The sequence below is a fragment of the Notamacropus eugenii genome, chromosome 4 (genome assembly GCF_028372415.1).
Source record: "Notamacropus eugenii isolate mMacEug1 chromosome 4, mMacEug1.pri_v2, whole genome shotgun sequence".
NCBI lineage: Eukaryota > Metazoa > Chordata > Mammalia > Diprotodontia > Macropodidae > Notamacropus > Notamacropus eugenii.
Genome location: NC_092875.1, coordinates 55,857,447 through 55,873,061, shown reverse-complemented (window position 1 = coordinate 55,873,061; position 15,615 = coordinate 55,857,447). Strand labels below are relative to the sequence as shown.

Here is a 15,615-nt window from a genome sequence, read left to right as displayed (position 1 = left end):
CCGTTAGCCCCGCCCCAATTCTGCCCTCCCCCCCCTCCCCCCAACGTTAGGGTGGCTCTGGGATATGGGTAGTTTTTTTTCTCTTTTTTTAAACAAACTTGTTCGTTTCAGAAGTTTCAAGGCTCGGACACCTTCTACCCTCACCACGAGTGTTGGCAGAGTGAGAAGCTGGAGAGGCGAACGTGCTTATGACCTCGGCTTTCTGCCTGGCCCTGCCCTAGCCCAGGGGGCTACCGCCCACTCCCCACCTCCAGCTGGCTGGGTGACCCCGAGCCCCTGGCCGAGCCTCTCTGGGCGGGTGAGAGATGTGCGCCCCACCTCTGCCGCAGCCTCTCCGTAGCAAGGCGGGGGCTCTCGGTATCCGCTGGTAGGTTGGGATGGGAAGGAGGTGGTACTGTAGGCTGAGGAAAATTGCAGCTGTTCTTCCACGTCCCACACCCACGTCTGCCCTGGCTTGGTGGCCCTCTCTTGTTTGGCTCTTCCCCCCAGGGGGCAGGAAAGGAATTTCGGGGCGCAGAGCCACCTTCTCCCTGGACACATCCTCTCGAGGCCCCCCGGGAGAGGGTCTCATCCCGCAGGTGGGAGCTTCACCAAGGGAGAACAGCACCCGACTTCTGAGCCGGAAGGGACTCAAAAATCAACGACGCCCCCACCCCCATTTTTCGTATGAGTGAAAAGGAGCTCATACAGACGCCGAATTAGTTGCCAGTGCCACACAACTCCTGACAAGCTGAACTAGGCTTTGAACCCAGTCCCTCAGATCTCCAACTCAAGTGCTGACTCCATCTCTCACCTCCATCCTTCTTTGTTCATCTCTAAAATGGGGATAATGATCCTTGCACTGCCTATGTTTGGCGGTCAGGAAAAAAAACCCGAGGGAGCAGATTTCTAGACTCCTCCTCCCAGGATACAGCTGCACTTTTATCTCTGGGGGCCTCTCTGAGCCAGTATCTTAAGGCTGTGGGGCCTTTGTGAAAGGCCAGAGGTGTATTGGCTACTGAGCAGGACTTAACTCGGGAAGACCTGGATTAAACTCCTGCCTCTGATAACCCTCTAGCAAGCTGTACTAACACAGATAAGCCTCAAAGAGTAAATCATAAACAAATTGCCAATCTGCACCTGTGGAAGGAAGTTCCACACTGGGAGTTTCTTACAAAGAAATCATGGAACTGAGCCAAAGTCATTGCAGGGTGGCTTGTTGTAAGGAGAGCCCTTTTACACTGTCACATGTGCAAATTAATACTTTTAACAGGGGATGGAGGACAGAAGGATTCCTCCTTGGAAATAAGAGGAGCTGCCCTAAAGTATGTGCCCTTGGGAGTTCTTCAGGGCAGCCTCAGGGTTCTCCCACTGATGCAGGGCAAGTCATCCCCTTCTCTCTCATGTGTAAAATGGAGATCATAATTATTGCATTACAATCCAGAGGTGTGAGGAAAGCACTTTGGGAACCTGAAAACCCTAGAGAAATGGGAGCTCTTATATAGGACACCTATACACAGACACCTCTGCTCCTCTCCTGCTCAACTGGCAAGCTTCCAAGGCCATCCAGGAGCTCTGAGCCACAGGTACACATGGGGGGGGGGGGTGTTTAGAGGAGGGGATCTGGGCAGCTGAAGCAGTCTTCTGACTCCAGCAAACATAGCTCTTATTTTTTCCTTTTGTGTATGTGCAGATTGGAGGATCATCCCCTTTGAGTGCCTTAGCCAAAGTTTCTGGATAATTACCAACCTGTGATCATAAGGTATATTTGACTCTCTCTCTTTTAGCTCTATTCTAGATGGGGATGGGGAAAAGATACATTTTTCCCCTCATTCCAGCCTCCTCCTGGGAATGAGAGAAAGGTCCATGTTAACTAACCACCTGCTTCTGAGCTACCAAGGCGACCCAGGTTCTTTACGATCCTGTCCATCTCAGGGAAATCCCAAGCCAATTCCAAAGAGTCTTTGCATTCAGAAGGTCCTTCTTTGTGTCCTAATCTATCTTGTTCTATCCTTCAGGTGTCCTCTGGGGCAAGAAAGATTCCCTTGAAGCATGATGAATCTGAAATGATTAATGTTTATTTTGTTTTAGGGAGTGGGAAAAGCCCAAAGGTTTCCTTTGCTCCCTGGTCTCATTAAAGAGCCACCACACACTCTGTGCCTGGGTAACCAGGCAGATTCAGGTGGAATTTCTTCTGCACGTCATCAGGGACAAAGCGTCCAGCCACAAAATGGTACTTCCCTGAAAACCGACCTGCACATTTCTTGGGGGCAGCCAGGGACACCAGCACCTCGGGGCTGATCCCGTCTTCACTGCCCATCTCCACATCCCATCCTGTTTCAGGAAGAAAGAACAAGGGGGAGGGGTATGAGTTGTTTCTTGGCTTGACCAACCCCACCCCTAGCTCCCCAGATGTCCCCACCTCCACCAGAGAGTTCAGTAGTGTATAAAGGGAGAGTAAGAGAAAACCTGACTTGGGAATCAAGTGACCTAGATTTTTAGTTCCAGTTGGCCACTGGTCAGCTCTATGACCTTGGGTAAATCATTTCCCTTCTCTGAGGCCTCAGTCTCCCTATCTGTCATATAAGGGGGGGTAGGTTTGAAGTAGATCCCCAACTAAGGTGCATTTCAGCTCTGGAATTCTAAAATTCTTTTTTTAAAAAAGGCTTCAAGACTATCACTCTCTGAGAAGGATCTCCTAGCACCATAGGATACCTCCAAGGTCCAGCTTTTTCCAGACAAGCCCCAACTGGAAATAAATGGCAGATTCTGGAAAGCAATTTGGAATTATACTTTTTTTAAAATCACTAAGCTCTACATACCTCCTGACAGCATTATTGCTAGGAGGCATAGACTTCAGGAAGTCAAAAACAGAGGCAAAAGTCTCATAACAGCACATTTTGTAATAGCAAAGAACTAAAAGAAAAGTGGGTGCCCATCAATGGGGGATTGGCTGAACAAACTGTGGTATGTGGATACAATGGATAATTACTGCACATAAGAAACAAAGAATTCAGAGAAACTTGGAAAGATGTGTATGAACTGATGCAGACTGAAGCAATCAGAACTAGGGGAACAATTTACACAATGACTGCCAATAATGTAAAGGAAAACAACTCAGAAAGATTTCAGGACTCTGATCCACAGAGTGATCAACTGTGGCTTCAAAGGACTGATGAAGTGTATCTTCCGCCTCTTGGCAGAGGTGAGAGACTCTTGGGACAGAAAGTGACACATTTCTAGGCATGGCTAAGGTATTGGGGGTTTTTGCTTCTTGATAGAGAACTGAAGTTGGAGTCAGAAAGCACTGGGCCTGAATCGTACTTCAGACACTTAACTATTTGACCCTGGACAAGCCTCTTAATAGCTTTGAACCTTACAACACCTCAGTTTCCTCATCTGTAAAAGTCTGATAGTAAGAACCCTATCTCACTATGTCCCTGAGCTAGATAAAACGGGATCATGTATATAAAGCACTTCGAAAACTTTAACATAAAATGCGTGTGTGTGTTAAAATGGGAGGGGGGTTTTGGGGGGTAAACAAAGAGTCTGGGTAGTAAGAGTGATTTTTTTACAAAGAAAACACTATCAAAAAAACATTTTAAAAGGAAAGTAACTGGTTGGATATGTCCTTCTAATCAAGAAGTTTGGGACCATGAGTTCAAACTGATGCAGGCTCTGGGTCAGTTTTTCTTGCTTAATAGTTTCTCTTTGTTGTGAAGCAGCTTGTGGTGGGGGTAGTATTTGGAAAGGATAGTGGTGTAATAAACAAAAATTTAAAATAAAATAAAATGCTGTATAAAAACAAAACCCCCATTGCTTGGGCTCCAGATTCCAACACAATTCTTGGTGCTTTTTCCTCTGATGGAGGCAGCAGAGGAAGTATGTCTTGGATTGCATATAGATGGTGGAATGTGAGGGGTCCTTAATGGTTCTACCTGCCCCCCAAATGTCTTCTGGGCTTGCTCCCTATAGTCCTCCCCTCCTGACCTGGTCTTAGTCTGCTTCACATCAGAAGAATTAAAAGGGCTGGGCCCTAAGCCAGGGAGGCCAGCTCAGAAAAGTTCCAAGAGGCTGCACCTCCTAATAAGTAATCACTGACATGGAAACATATAGATTAGATAGGTACATACATACATATATGTATATATACATATCACTTTAAAGTTTACAAAGCACTTCACCCACATACTGTCATTTGAACCTCACACTATCTCTATGAAGCAGGTACCATCAGTATTACTATCCCCATTTTACAAATGAAGAAACTAAGGCTCAAAGAAATTAAATGACTTGCTCTTTCTCTAGCTAGAGAAGGGGGCTGGGGCTCTGTTCTGACATCCTCCCGTGGACACATGGACATATTAGTACAAGGTTAAGATTGCTGTTCATCTGGAAGGGGCAGGGAGTCGCAGGCTGAAAAGGGATTCATTAGGCTCTAGTATGGCATCAACACCCAGGACATATTTCACCATGTTCTCTGGGATTGGGCGATAAACATCTTATGGACTGTCAGGACTCGGAGATCCTATAGTATAATCACAGAGAAACTGAGCCCCAGAAATGTACCTTGCTCAAAATCACCAAAATCAGCAGTGGAGAACCACAGGGTCATGGATTCAGAGACAGAAGGACCCTTGGAAATCCTTGGACCCAATTCTCTCATTTTACAGTTGAGAAAACTGAGAAAGAGAAGTCGATGGCTTGCCCAAGGTCATGCAGGTGGTCATTGGCAGTCAGGATTTGCATTTGAGTCCTTTGAGTCCACACATAGTACTCTTTGCTGTACCATGATGCCTACCATGATGCCTCCAGGACCAGAACTCTTTTAACTCCCATTTCACCTTTAGGAATCCCCAGGGTTTCCCAGTGTGGTCTCACTGGGCAATACAATAGTCACTCTCTTCATTAGGAAGTGCCTGGTGAGGTCTAACCTCCAGCCCACGTTCCTGACAGCCATTCTGTGGTCCATCTTCTCTACTCCTTCGAGATCACTCAGTGCCAGAGGAACGATCATGAGTTGGGGAAGGGACACAAGATGGATCCCCTCCCACATATACGCCATGGGCACTGCCTGCCTGCTCCAGCCCTGGCCTCTTGGTACATTTACCCTGGTGGGAATTTTCCCCTTTCCATCTGGGACAGGGGCTGTTTGTTCTCCCCCTTACTAGATTCCTGCTTAATGGCTCTAGCAGACGGGGCCGAGGCGGCAGCCAGGCCAGCAGGGTGTTTGCTCAGTTACATCATGTCTCCTGGTTGAGCCGGGGTAGCCGAGGCCCAGTAACAGGCGGGCACGTGTTTACCCTTTTGGGCCTGGGCACCTGCAGGAGGTGGGTGTCATCTTCTCCTCCCTCTACCTCTGCCTCAGGGATGCTGAGAGGGTTAGCACCAGCCTGAAGCACATGAGTATCTACATAATCTGGCCCTCAGAGAATTTATACACACACTCTCATATAGCCACCCCCCAGCAAAGCCACAGCCTGGCAGAGGGCTGGGATCAGGGCTTAGCCCAGGACTGGGCTTCAATCTAGGGCCGGGCCCAGAGTATTAAGCTTCTCTATGGTCTACCCAATCCCCATCCCTCACCATACACACACACACACACACACACACACACACACACGTACACACACACACATACACACACGTACACACACACGCATCACTAAGAGCCCATGACACTGTGGTCCTGGGGTCTGTCCCCTTCTTGCCTGAAGGGATATCCAGGCTGACAATGGGGATCTTGATCAGCTTCAGGGTGGCCAGGATGCTCATGCATGGCTCTTTGGCCTCCCCAGGCTCTGCACCGGGTCCCAGGATGGCATCAATCACCAGGTTGTAGGCATCATTGATCAGCTGGACCTGTAGGACAGGGTGGTCAAACCAAGGCAGATTTTCCCCAGCTCAGGGAAAGGAGGAGAATAGGGATGCTGGCCAGAAAAGTCTCCTTTTTGAAGTATCTAGTGTCCATGGAAAGGGGAAACTCAGAATCCCTGTACTATTGTGGGAAGTATGTGTGTCCTAATGGCTACAGCAACCTTCCTCCTTGGTCCCTTTCTCTCTAGACTATCTCCAAGGGTTCTGGCCCTATGCGGAGGGAAGAGAAGGAAAGAGCTGGATAAGGGCCATACCTGGTTTCCTCTCTGACCCGCTTCCCAGGGAGGATGATCAGTGTATCCCCTGCTGCCCCCCCAGTACCCAATATATCCCTTGCCTGCCCCTCCATGTGCACTGATGAGATCACTAATTCCCACACAACTGTGCACACACACTTATATATCCCAAACATGCATGTGTACCTCCACTATCTACATGCCAACACACCCCCAAGAAAGCACATCCTCCACCCCCATCCCACCACCCTCCATGTGTGCAAATCTCTGCATTTGGAAATCAAGAACCCTCATACATAAAATTATGCTTCCACTCCTTCCCCTACACACACCAAAAACAAAACCAAACCCTGTGCATACCCAATCCACCCTCCCTCCCAATTCCAGAGTCTAGCAGAAAGGAAAGGACTGAGAACCCATCAATTCCTCCTAGACCCCACCTCTTGAGCAAGGTTCATTGATTCCACTGTCAAAGACTGGCACACTCACAAATTCAGACAGGGGAATGAAACAAGTCAGGGATTCACAGCAGGTTGGAGTGAGAACCAAGAAAAACCAGTCCTAGCCATATGGAAAAGTGGGAAGGGGGTGAGAGTAGGAAGCCACCCTCCCCTCTGGGGCCGGGACCACTTTAACCTGCCTGCATGTTCTTAGGGCCCCCCCATGAGGGGAACAGCTTTTCCCCTCATGGATGGGTGGTCCTAACAGGATACCGGCATGTTAAAGTGTCCCCTGCCCACTGAAGAATTCCCACCCAGCTGACACTCATAGGGTGGTTTCCTACACCTCCCAGTGATCACGAAGTGCCATAAGGAGCCATCTCTCCTCCCCTTGCTACCTTAGGAGTCAGTCCAGAGCTGAAAGGTGGCTGAGGACGTTCCTAGGGGACAGAGATGGTAGGAGACCCTCAGGAAGAGGCTTGCTTAGCATGTCCTCAAGGTTTCTCTAGCCATCCCATGGTGTCTGGCTCTCCCTCCCTCTCTGTCCTGCCACCCCCCTCCTGTCTGTGGTGGGCGCCAGGCGTGGCTGTGGGTGTCTGTGCCCCTGAGGTGGCCGGTGCTCTGAGGTCACATGCCAGAGGCCGCCAGAGGAACGCAGAGAGGAAATGTGATTCAGTAATGCCTTTCCCAGTCGTCACCACCAAGACTGCAACCCAGGGCCCCGGACAGCACTGTCCTCCCCCCGCTGTGAGGCCCGTGTGGCATGTCACAGATGATGGACGAAGTGTACATCTTCTACTCCCTCTGTCCTGGGATTCTGGCCTAGGAGCTGACTCTGGCCTGCTGAGCCCTCCTCACACATACCTGCCAGCCTACAGTGGGAACAGACAGGAGGATGCCCCCTATGTTTCCCAACCCAAATCAGGTGAGATCATTTCCCAGTCTGAATCAGTCCCTCCCCACCACAGCAGAGCAATTATACCAAAAGCACAGACCCCTGGGGACCAGGCAGATTCTCTAAGGGCCTACCAAGGAAGGCCACTCCTTGCCCTGGCCCACAGCAGAGACCACCTGATGACTGACCTCAGTAGGGAGATAGGAAAGAAAGGGGATGTCCATCTTCTCACACTGTGTGGTGAAGTCCTTGGACAACGAGTCTGAAGAGCGTTTGGGGTAGAAGATGGTTGGCTCATACTCCTGGTGGGGAAAAGATGAGGGACAGTCAAGCCCCTGGGGAGAACCTGGGGTCTGGGGAGCTGACCAGTGAGATGAGAAGGCAGGGCACTCTGTATCCTCCTTGCATTTGTCAGGAACTCTAGGCAGGGCAGATGGAGGCTGGTGTATAAATGGGGAGGGGGCATCTGACACTGAGGAATTACACTATGACAGGTTAAGTGTCAGGAGGACATTTTCTAGCTCAACCAGCACCTTAAAAGGCATATCACCAAAACTGGTCATCATACCTCTGTCCAAAGAGACCCAGGGATGGAGAACTCACTGCCTTTCACAGCAGACTTTTGGACAGCTCTATTACAAGTTTTTCTTTATGTCTCTGCCTCTTTATAACTTCCTCCCTTTGCTCTTAGCTTTATCCCCTAGGGCCTAGCTGAACAAAGCTAATCCTTCCTCCATAAGACCACCCTTCACATCCTTGAGGACACTTCTCAGGTTCTTCCTGCCCTTTCTTCTCCATACTCAGCAATCTCAGTTCCTTCATCTGATTCTTTTGTGGCCTGTAGTCCCCTTGTTACTCCATCTTCTAGATGTGTTCCAACTCATCTATATTCTAAAAGTCAGTAGCCAAAACTGAACAGAATATTCCAGATGTCTGGCCAAGGCAGAGCACAACAGGACTCTTGCTTCCCTAATTCTGGATACCATGCTGCTCTCTGCATTAGCTTTAGATTTGAGGAGCTGCCATATTACATTGTTGACTTGTAGCGAGGTCATAGACCACTGACATTTCTAAGATTTCTCCCAGAGAATCTATGGTGTAGTCAGGCCTCCTATATCCTACACTTGGAAAGTTGATTCTTTGAACCTCAGTGTAGAATTCTACATTTATCTTACATTTAAATGGCTCATTGTTCTCTTATCATCTAACATGTGCTTAGCCCTTCCAGACTTGTGCCATTCCTGATGGCACAAGGAATAAGGGGAGGGGGAGTTTTAAAGGAAATCTCTAGGTATGATTGGAAGGTTCTGAAAGGGCCCCCGCTAGATGACACCACGTGGTCAAAGAAATTCCCAGGGAAATAACACTGGGGACCCTAAGCAGGTTTCCCAGCAGCACTGATACCTACGAACACCCGAAGATGTCGAGCACACACCAATCCAATGGCCCCATTCTGCTCAGGTCCACACACTACCAGTACAGTACGTTGCTTCCGGGAAAGGGCAGCCACAGGAAACACCTGGAGAAGGGGTGATGGAGTGCTGATGAACCTTTGGAGACCCACAGTCCTCCTCTCCACCCCAACCCTTCATGCCAGTCTGCCTTCCTTCACCCTCTCCATTGTACAGTCAGGGGAAAACTGAGGTCTAGAGAAAGCAGGAAACTCAGAATCACACAGGGAGGTAGCATCTGTACTTCCCTTTGTCCCCCTGGGGATATCTATCCTATTTCTCAGGAGATCCTTAGGAAGTAGATCCATCAGGTGGTCCCTTCTGTGGGCCAGGGCAAGGAGTGGTCTTCCTTGGATCCATGGTCCAACAGCAGTCCTTCCTGAGTTTGCTGTATGCCTCACCAGTCCTCAGGACCATGTTTATGGATCATAGTCCTAGGTCAGGGGCAACTGAGGAAATGCCAGGAGACTCAGGTTCTAGCCTTTGCTCTTGTGACTACCTTGCTATATGACCCTGAAAGAGTCAACTCCCTGAGAACGCACGGCAGCATGAATATCCAAAGTGTGCTTTAGACACTGTCCAGCTATGTGATGTTTGGCAGGTCATAACCTCCCAGGGTCTCTGTCTCCTCACCTATAAAGTAAGGGAGCTGGACCCACTGACCTCTCAGTTCCCTTCTGGTTCTAAATCTATGGTTCTGTGATCTCTGGGCCTTACTTTTTCTATCTCTACAATGGGCAAACATGGCAGGCATGGAGGGCTAGGGACAGAAAGAAGGGAAACACAATGCTGTAGGTCAGTCAGGGGAGAAAAGAGTCTCTCCTGAACCCCTCCTCAGGTCAACAAGTCTCCTAGTTCTTGAGTCTATTTCTGACTCTGACATTAACTGGCTATGTGACCTTGGACAAATCATTTCTCATTTTAGGACTCAGTTTCCCCATCTACTTAAGGAGAGGTGGGACCTAAAGATCTTATTTGAACTATTATTATCACTCATTATTGCTATCACTATCATCATCCTTGAACTTTCCATGGGGTGCATGGATTATAGAATGTTAGAGCTAGGAAGAGCCTTAGAGGTCACCTGGGATTTTACAGAGAGGGAAACTGAGGCTTGGAATGGGAAGTGACTCACCCAAGGTCAAATAATCAGTAAGTATGAGAGTGGGATTCAACTCCAAGTCCTTTGACTATGAGCCTTGGGTTCCATTCTAGCCTCAGATACCTCCGGGGCCGAGAAACCTTCATATGTAAAATGAAGATAATAACAGCTCCTAGTTGTTTTATTGATATATGTGTGTATAGTGCTTTGCAAACCTTAAAATGCCACATAAACTATCATTATTATTAATTATTCTAAGGGCCTTTTCAACTCTGGCGTTCTAATGCTCTCAAGCCAGTCCCTTCTAACTAGGACATTCTATGAGTTTACAATCCAAGTTGGAGATGGAGGGAGAAGAGGGGGAGCAGAGAAGGGGAAACGGAGTTGCGAAGGTCCCCTCCAAGGAATGGCAGTGCCTCCTCAGAGGAACTTTTTGGGGACTGACACTTAATCCCTGTAGCCTGAAGGAGACACTCTTGGGCAGAGGCTTTCCTCTAGCCACACCCAAGGGTAGCTTCCTCCCTGACAAAGGGGAACAGCCCAGAGATGAAGGACCTAAGTACCACCCTAGCCCATCCCTCATGGCAACTGATACTCTATTTATACGTAGGAACCCCAGGGCATGGTGAGGGGTGGCCTTCTAACCACACTTGCTGTGTACGCCCATGCTACTATTCTCTCCTTGCTGTGGGTGAGGGCCTCCTGCCAAGCCACAAAAGGAACAGGCCTGGCCTTTTCAATTCAGGCTCAGTGAACGTTTATTTATCTTAAACTTGTTTGCCGGGCCTTGTGGAATCTGGTCTTTTTTCCATACCCAAGAGCAATCAATCAAGGAGTCTGGCAGCCAAATGCCCATGTAGCTGGTAGAGGCAACCAAAACAGACTCCTGGATACTCTCCTTCCTTAGAACATGGGCAAGGTGCAAGAATCCTTAGAATATACTAGAACAGAATAGAATACAAGATGTCAGAGCAGGAAGGGCCCTTAGATCAGAGAATGTCAGGGCTGGGGGACCCTTAAAACACAGACTGTCAGGGCTGGGGGGCCCTCAGAACACAGACTGTCAGGGCTGGGAGGGCCCTTAGAACATAGAATGTCAGGGCTGGGGACCCTTAGAACACAGACTGTCAGGGCTGGGGGGCCCTTAGAACACAGACTGTCAGGGCTGGGAGGGCCCTCAGAACATAGAATGTCAGGGCTGAAAGAGACCTTACAGATCACAGTTTTGTGAGAAAATCAAGGCACAGAGGAGAGAAATTACTTCCTTATAGTCATATAGCAAGCCTATGGCAGAGCCAGGACTAGAATCTACATCTTCTGATTCCCAGGTCAGAGACAGGACCCTCCTGACTCTGTGCTCCTTGCCAAAAGGCACCCCTATTTATGACTAAGCTCTCCTTCAGCTCCTTCTGGGTACAGCTTTTATAAGCCCAGGGTTCTGAGGGGAAGCTCATGGCTCCTTCTCGCTTGCACAGCCCTCAGTCTTAGCCAGGTCGCCACCTAGCCAGGGTCTCTCCTGCCTGAAGAGGTAGTAGTTTTTCAGCCTCTCCTCATTGCCCCCATCCTTCTGATCAAGGCTTGTCCTTGGCTCTTCTGACCCCAGGAGCTCCTGCTGGGAAGAGAGAAGGGAGCAGATGCCCTGGAGCAGAAGGTCCTTGATCTTCTCAATTGAAAGCTTTTATACAGGAAAGGAAAAGAAGGTTATTTTAAGGACATGCAGGGGGAAAAAAGGAGGTGGTTGAAGAGCACATGGGTCCACACAGGGACCTATTAGGGAGGGGAACCCCCAAAAGATAAGGTGATCTCTCCTAGGCCCAGGATCCCCAAGCCACGGCTATCCCCTCTCAATCAGAGGCAGAACCTGGTCAAGTACTGATGGAAAGGGAGAAGCTGCCCCATGACCCAGGAGTCTGAGCCCTTTGAGGTTGCAAGGGGAAAGAAGGAGAAAGGCATGGGTGAGGACTTTACCTTGGTCACAGCCACAGCACAGGCATACCCACACATCTCTGCCAGCTGCTGCCGCCCAAACCGATAGTCTTCAATAAGCTCCTTCTCCATGGCAACAGCTTCCACCTTGCTGGGAGACACAGACAGATGGAGAGTCAACCAGAGAAACAATCCTGTTCAGCAAATGTTTATTGTGCATACTTACATATCCGTGCATATTTATATATGTCTGTGTGTATACTGATATGTGTCCGTGTGTATACTTACATATGTCCATGTTCTCTCCTCTGATAAAGGGTAAGTTCTCAAAAGGCAAGGACAGTTTCACTTTTCTCTTAGTATCCCCCAGATGGAGCCTAGCGAAGTACCTGTCATACAGGTGCTACATAAATGCTTATTGACTGGCTGATAAGCACCTGCTGTGGGCAGGGCACTGAGCAAAGTATCAGAGAAGACACAAGATTCAGATAAAACCCAGTCTCTGCCCTTCATCAATTTCATAGTCACATAGAGGCTAAGACACCAAGTGCCCTAACATACATGTCCTGCACTTTGCTAAGATGGTACAGATAGCCGAGGCTGGGGCAGAAATAGTGCAGCATGTCACTGAAATAGCTAAAACAAACAATATTATAGGACAAATGCATCGAAGTATAGCAAAGAGTGATGCCAGGTCTGAGAAGAAAAGTGGATTCCCAAATGGGGCATCCCTACTAGCGATGATCCCATAGCTCTCCTTTTTATGGCTTCTCCTTGAGAAGCGTGGAAGAGTCTCGGCTTTATTTCCTCTCACTCTCTTCTCACAGCTCTATGGTATGCCTTCTGACCTCATCACAACCAAAATTGCTCTTTCTGAAGTTACCATTGATCATATTAAATGCCAGATCTAATAGCCTTTTCTCAATCCCTATCTTTCTTGGCCTCTCTGCATCCTCTGACCCTGGCAAGATCACCTTCTTCTCCTTGATTCTCTCTTCTAGGTTTTTGTCACATTATCTCTTTCTTGGTTCTTCTTTTTCTTCGACCTATCTGACCAGTCCTTCTCAGTTTTCTTTGCTGGATCTTCATCAGGTCAGTGCTAATTGGAGATGACCCACAAGGCTCTGTCCTGGGCCCTCTTCTCTTCTCCCTCTATACTTCAGTGGGTGATCTCATCAGCTCCCTTGGTTCAAATATCATCTCTAAACTGATGATTCTCAGATTAGTTTATCCAGCCCTAATCTCTCTCCTAACTTCCAGGCTGGCATCTCCAATTGTCTCTTGGACCTCTTGATTTGAATATATATCAAAGACATCTTGAGCAGAACATGTCCACAACTGAACTCATTATCTACACCCTCTTCCTTACTTTCTTTTCACTCTAGAGCATACCACCATCCTCTCAAGTACCCAGATTCACAATTTAGATGTTATCCTCAACTGATCTCTCATCCCTTATTTCTAATCTGTTGTCAAGTCCTGTTGATTTAATCCTTCCCTCCTCTGACACAGCCACTACCCTGGTGCGTTCCTTCATCACCTCACCCTTGGACTTCCGCAAAAGCCTTTGGTTGGTCCATATGCCAAAAGACTTTCCACTCCAGTCCATCACTCCACTCAGCCACCAAAGCAACATTCCTATTGTGTAGGTCTGACCATATCATCCTCTCCTATTCAATAAACTCCAGAGGTTCCCCATCACCTCCAGAATCAAATATCGAATCCTATTTGGTCTTCAAAGTCCTTTGTAACCTAGACCCTCTACTTTTCCAGTCTTCTTATACTTTACTGCTCCCCTCAAAAAAAATACTTTGTGATCCAGGGCTTATGACTTCCTTACTGTTCGTATAACACACTCCATCTCCCTGCTCAGGTATTCTCACTGCCGTTTTCCCAGGCTCAGAATCTCACATCCTCATTTTCACCTTCTGGCCTTCTTCAAAGTCCAGCTAAAATCCCCACTTCTACAAGAAGTCTTTCCTGTTGTCTTTTCCTGCTCAGACCTTCCCACTGTTGATCACCTCCAATTTCTTCCATATTTAGCTTGTTCACACGTAGTTATTTTGCACATGGTCTCCTCTCATTAGATTGAGAGCTCTAGGGGAGCAGAGACTGTCCTTTGCCTTTCTTTGTATCCCCAGTGCTTGAAAAAGTGCCTAGCACATACTAAATGCTTAATAAATGCTTGCAGACAGAAATAAAATAGATAAATAAATGCTTACTGATTTCACCTGGCATTAGGAAAAATCTCCTAATCATTAGGGTTGTCCAAAGAGGGATGGGCAGCCTCAGGAAGCAAGAGGGATGGGAAGTATCAGTGAAGGTTGTCCAAATAAAGGCTGGGTGATCACTGGCTTGCAGAGCCATCTTTAGGGTGGGGACATTAGAACTTTGCCCCAGGGCAGAAATTTTAGAGGATGTCATCGCACCATTCTGGAATACAGTCTCTTCCCTTTCCTCCCCTGGTCCTTACTAATGCTAACCTTTCCATTCATACCCTTTACCCCATTCTTCCAGTTTTTTCTGTGGCCCTGATCCCTCAATCATTTCCTGTCTTGTGCCCATTCAATGTCTTCCTCCATTTTGCTTCCTTCCCCTCAGCCTACAACCAAGCTGAAGGTTTAACCGCTGAATGAACTTTCCTTGACTTTCCCGAATGAAGCCACCACTATGTCACAGGTAGGACCTGGAGTCCTGGACCTTGATCTGTCTGGTTTTTAAATATTTCTATAACTACATTTCAGCATAATTAGCTTTCTTTGTAATCCTGCATATTTTATTTTATATATTTAAAAACATTTTTCTGAGAAAAACTCATGTAGGTTCCAGAGAGTCAGAAAGGTTCCCCAGACTGATTAAGTGATTCATGATACAAACAAGATGAAGAAACCCTGTTATAAAAGATGCTAAACATGAAGGCAGAAAGACCTGGGTTCCAAATCTGCCATTTTATACTTAGGAGCTGGGTAATCATGGGTAAGACACTTCACCCCTCTGTTCTTCAGTTTCCTCATCTGTAAAATAGGAATAACATCTGTAGCATCTACCTCACAGGATTATTATAAAGACAAATTGAGTAACGTACATTTAAATTCAATAAAGTACATTTGAAGCCTTAAAAGTCAGGGTGTACTGGAGTCAGCTTGAACCAAGTAGGTTGCTAAATTTTCAGGGTGAGCATTTCTATCTTTGAAATTGGTAAAGACTATAAACTAGGGCTTGATTTAATCCTTTGTTGATTATCTAGACTTAAGAAAGTGACAGAGAAAATGTTAATAATGCAAATTAAACTTCAGTGTGTGTCATGGGTACATTTTTTCCCCAGACGATTTGTTGTTAAAACATTGCCCATTATACCACAGTAAAGTACCATGTGGAGGGTGGGGCTCAGAGGGTCTGATTTTGGCATTATACACACAAGAAAAGCAGGCATTAGAAGGAAAAGAGATGGATGGAGACTGTCTTCAAAACTGTTTCAACTAAGGTGTTTCATTCTTTGCCTTTTCTCCTTCATTTGCATGAAAAATTCCTATGCATAGAAAAACTAAAAGAATCTTGAGGCAAGAAAGCTTGGGGGAGGTGTGAATTTTATATGCAGTCTTTTTTTTTGTTTTTGTTGCTTTGTCTTGTTGTTGTGATTAATCAAAAAGACCTTATCAAATGCCTATTATGTGCCAGGAACTGGGCTAGGTGCTGGGCATACAAATAA

The 15,615-nt window shown here is 47.4% G+C and overlaps 1 protein-coding gene and 1 long non-coding RNA gene across 4 annotated transcripts in view; one reads left to right on the top strand and one right to left on the bottom strand.

Annotated features, from left to right (window-relative positions):
- Nucleotides 1–32: 32 nt before the first annotated feature.
- Nucleotides 33–2,842, top strand: LOC140499548 (uncharacterized). 2 transcript variants are annotated; one of them, XR_011965481.1, is made up of 5 exons: nucleotides 33–367; nucleotides 1,424–1,565; nucleotides 1,673–1,741; nucleotides 2,071–2,212; nucleotides 2,645–2,842. It is a non-coding gene; the product is annotated as an uncharacterized lncRNA (long non-coding RNA). The 2 variants fall into 2 exon arrangements; XR_011965480.1 differs by having other exon boundaries at nucleotides 33–1,565.
- Nucleotides 2,036–15,615, bottom strand: part of YJEFN3 (YjeF N-terminal domain containing 3) — a 32,614-nt gene continuing 19,034 nt past the window's right edge. For both annotated transcript variants that reach the window (XM_072601137.1, XM_072601138.1), the window contains exons 2-6: nucleotides 11,949–12,057; nucleotides 8,836–8,946; nucleotides 7,616–7,729; nucleotides 5,691–5,841; nucleotides 2,036–2,313 (exon numbers count right to left, since the gene is read on the bottom strand). In XM_072601137.1, coding sequence (XP_072457238.1) covers nucleotides 2,114–2,313; nucleotides 5,691–5,841; nucleotides 7,616–7,729; nucleotides 8,836–8,946; nucleotides 11,949–12,057 — 685 coding nt within the window. In that variant the 3' untranslated portion in view covers nucleotides 2,036–2,113. The remainder of the gene's footprint in view (nucleotides 2,314–5,690; nucleotides 5,842–7,615; nucleotides 7,730–8,835; nucleotides 8,947–11,948; nucleotides 12,058–15,615) is intronic.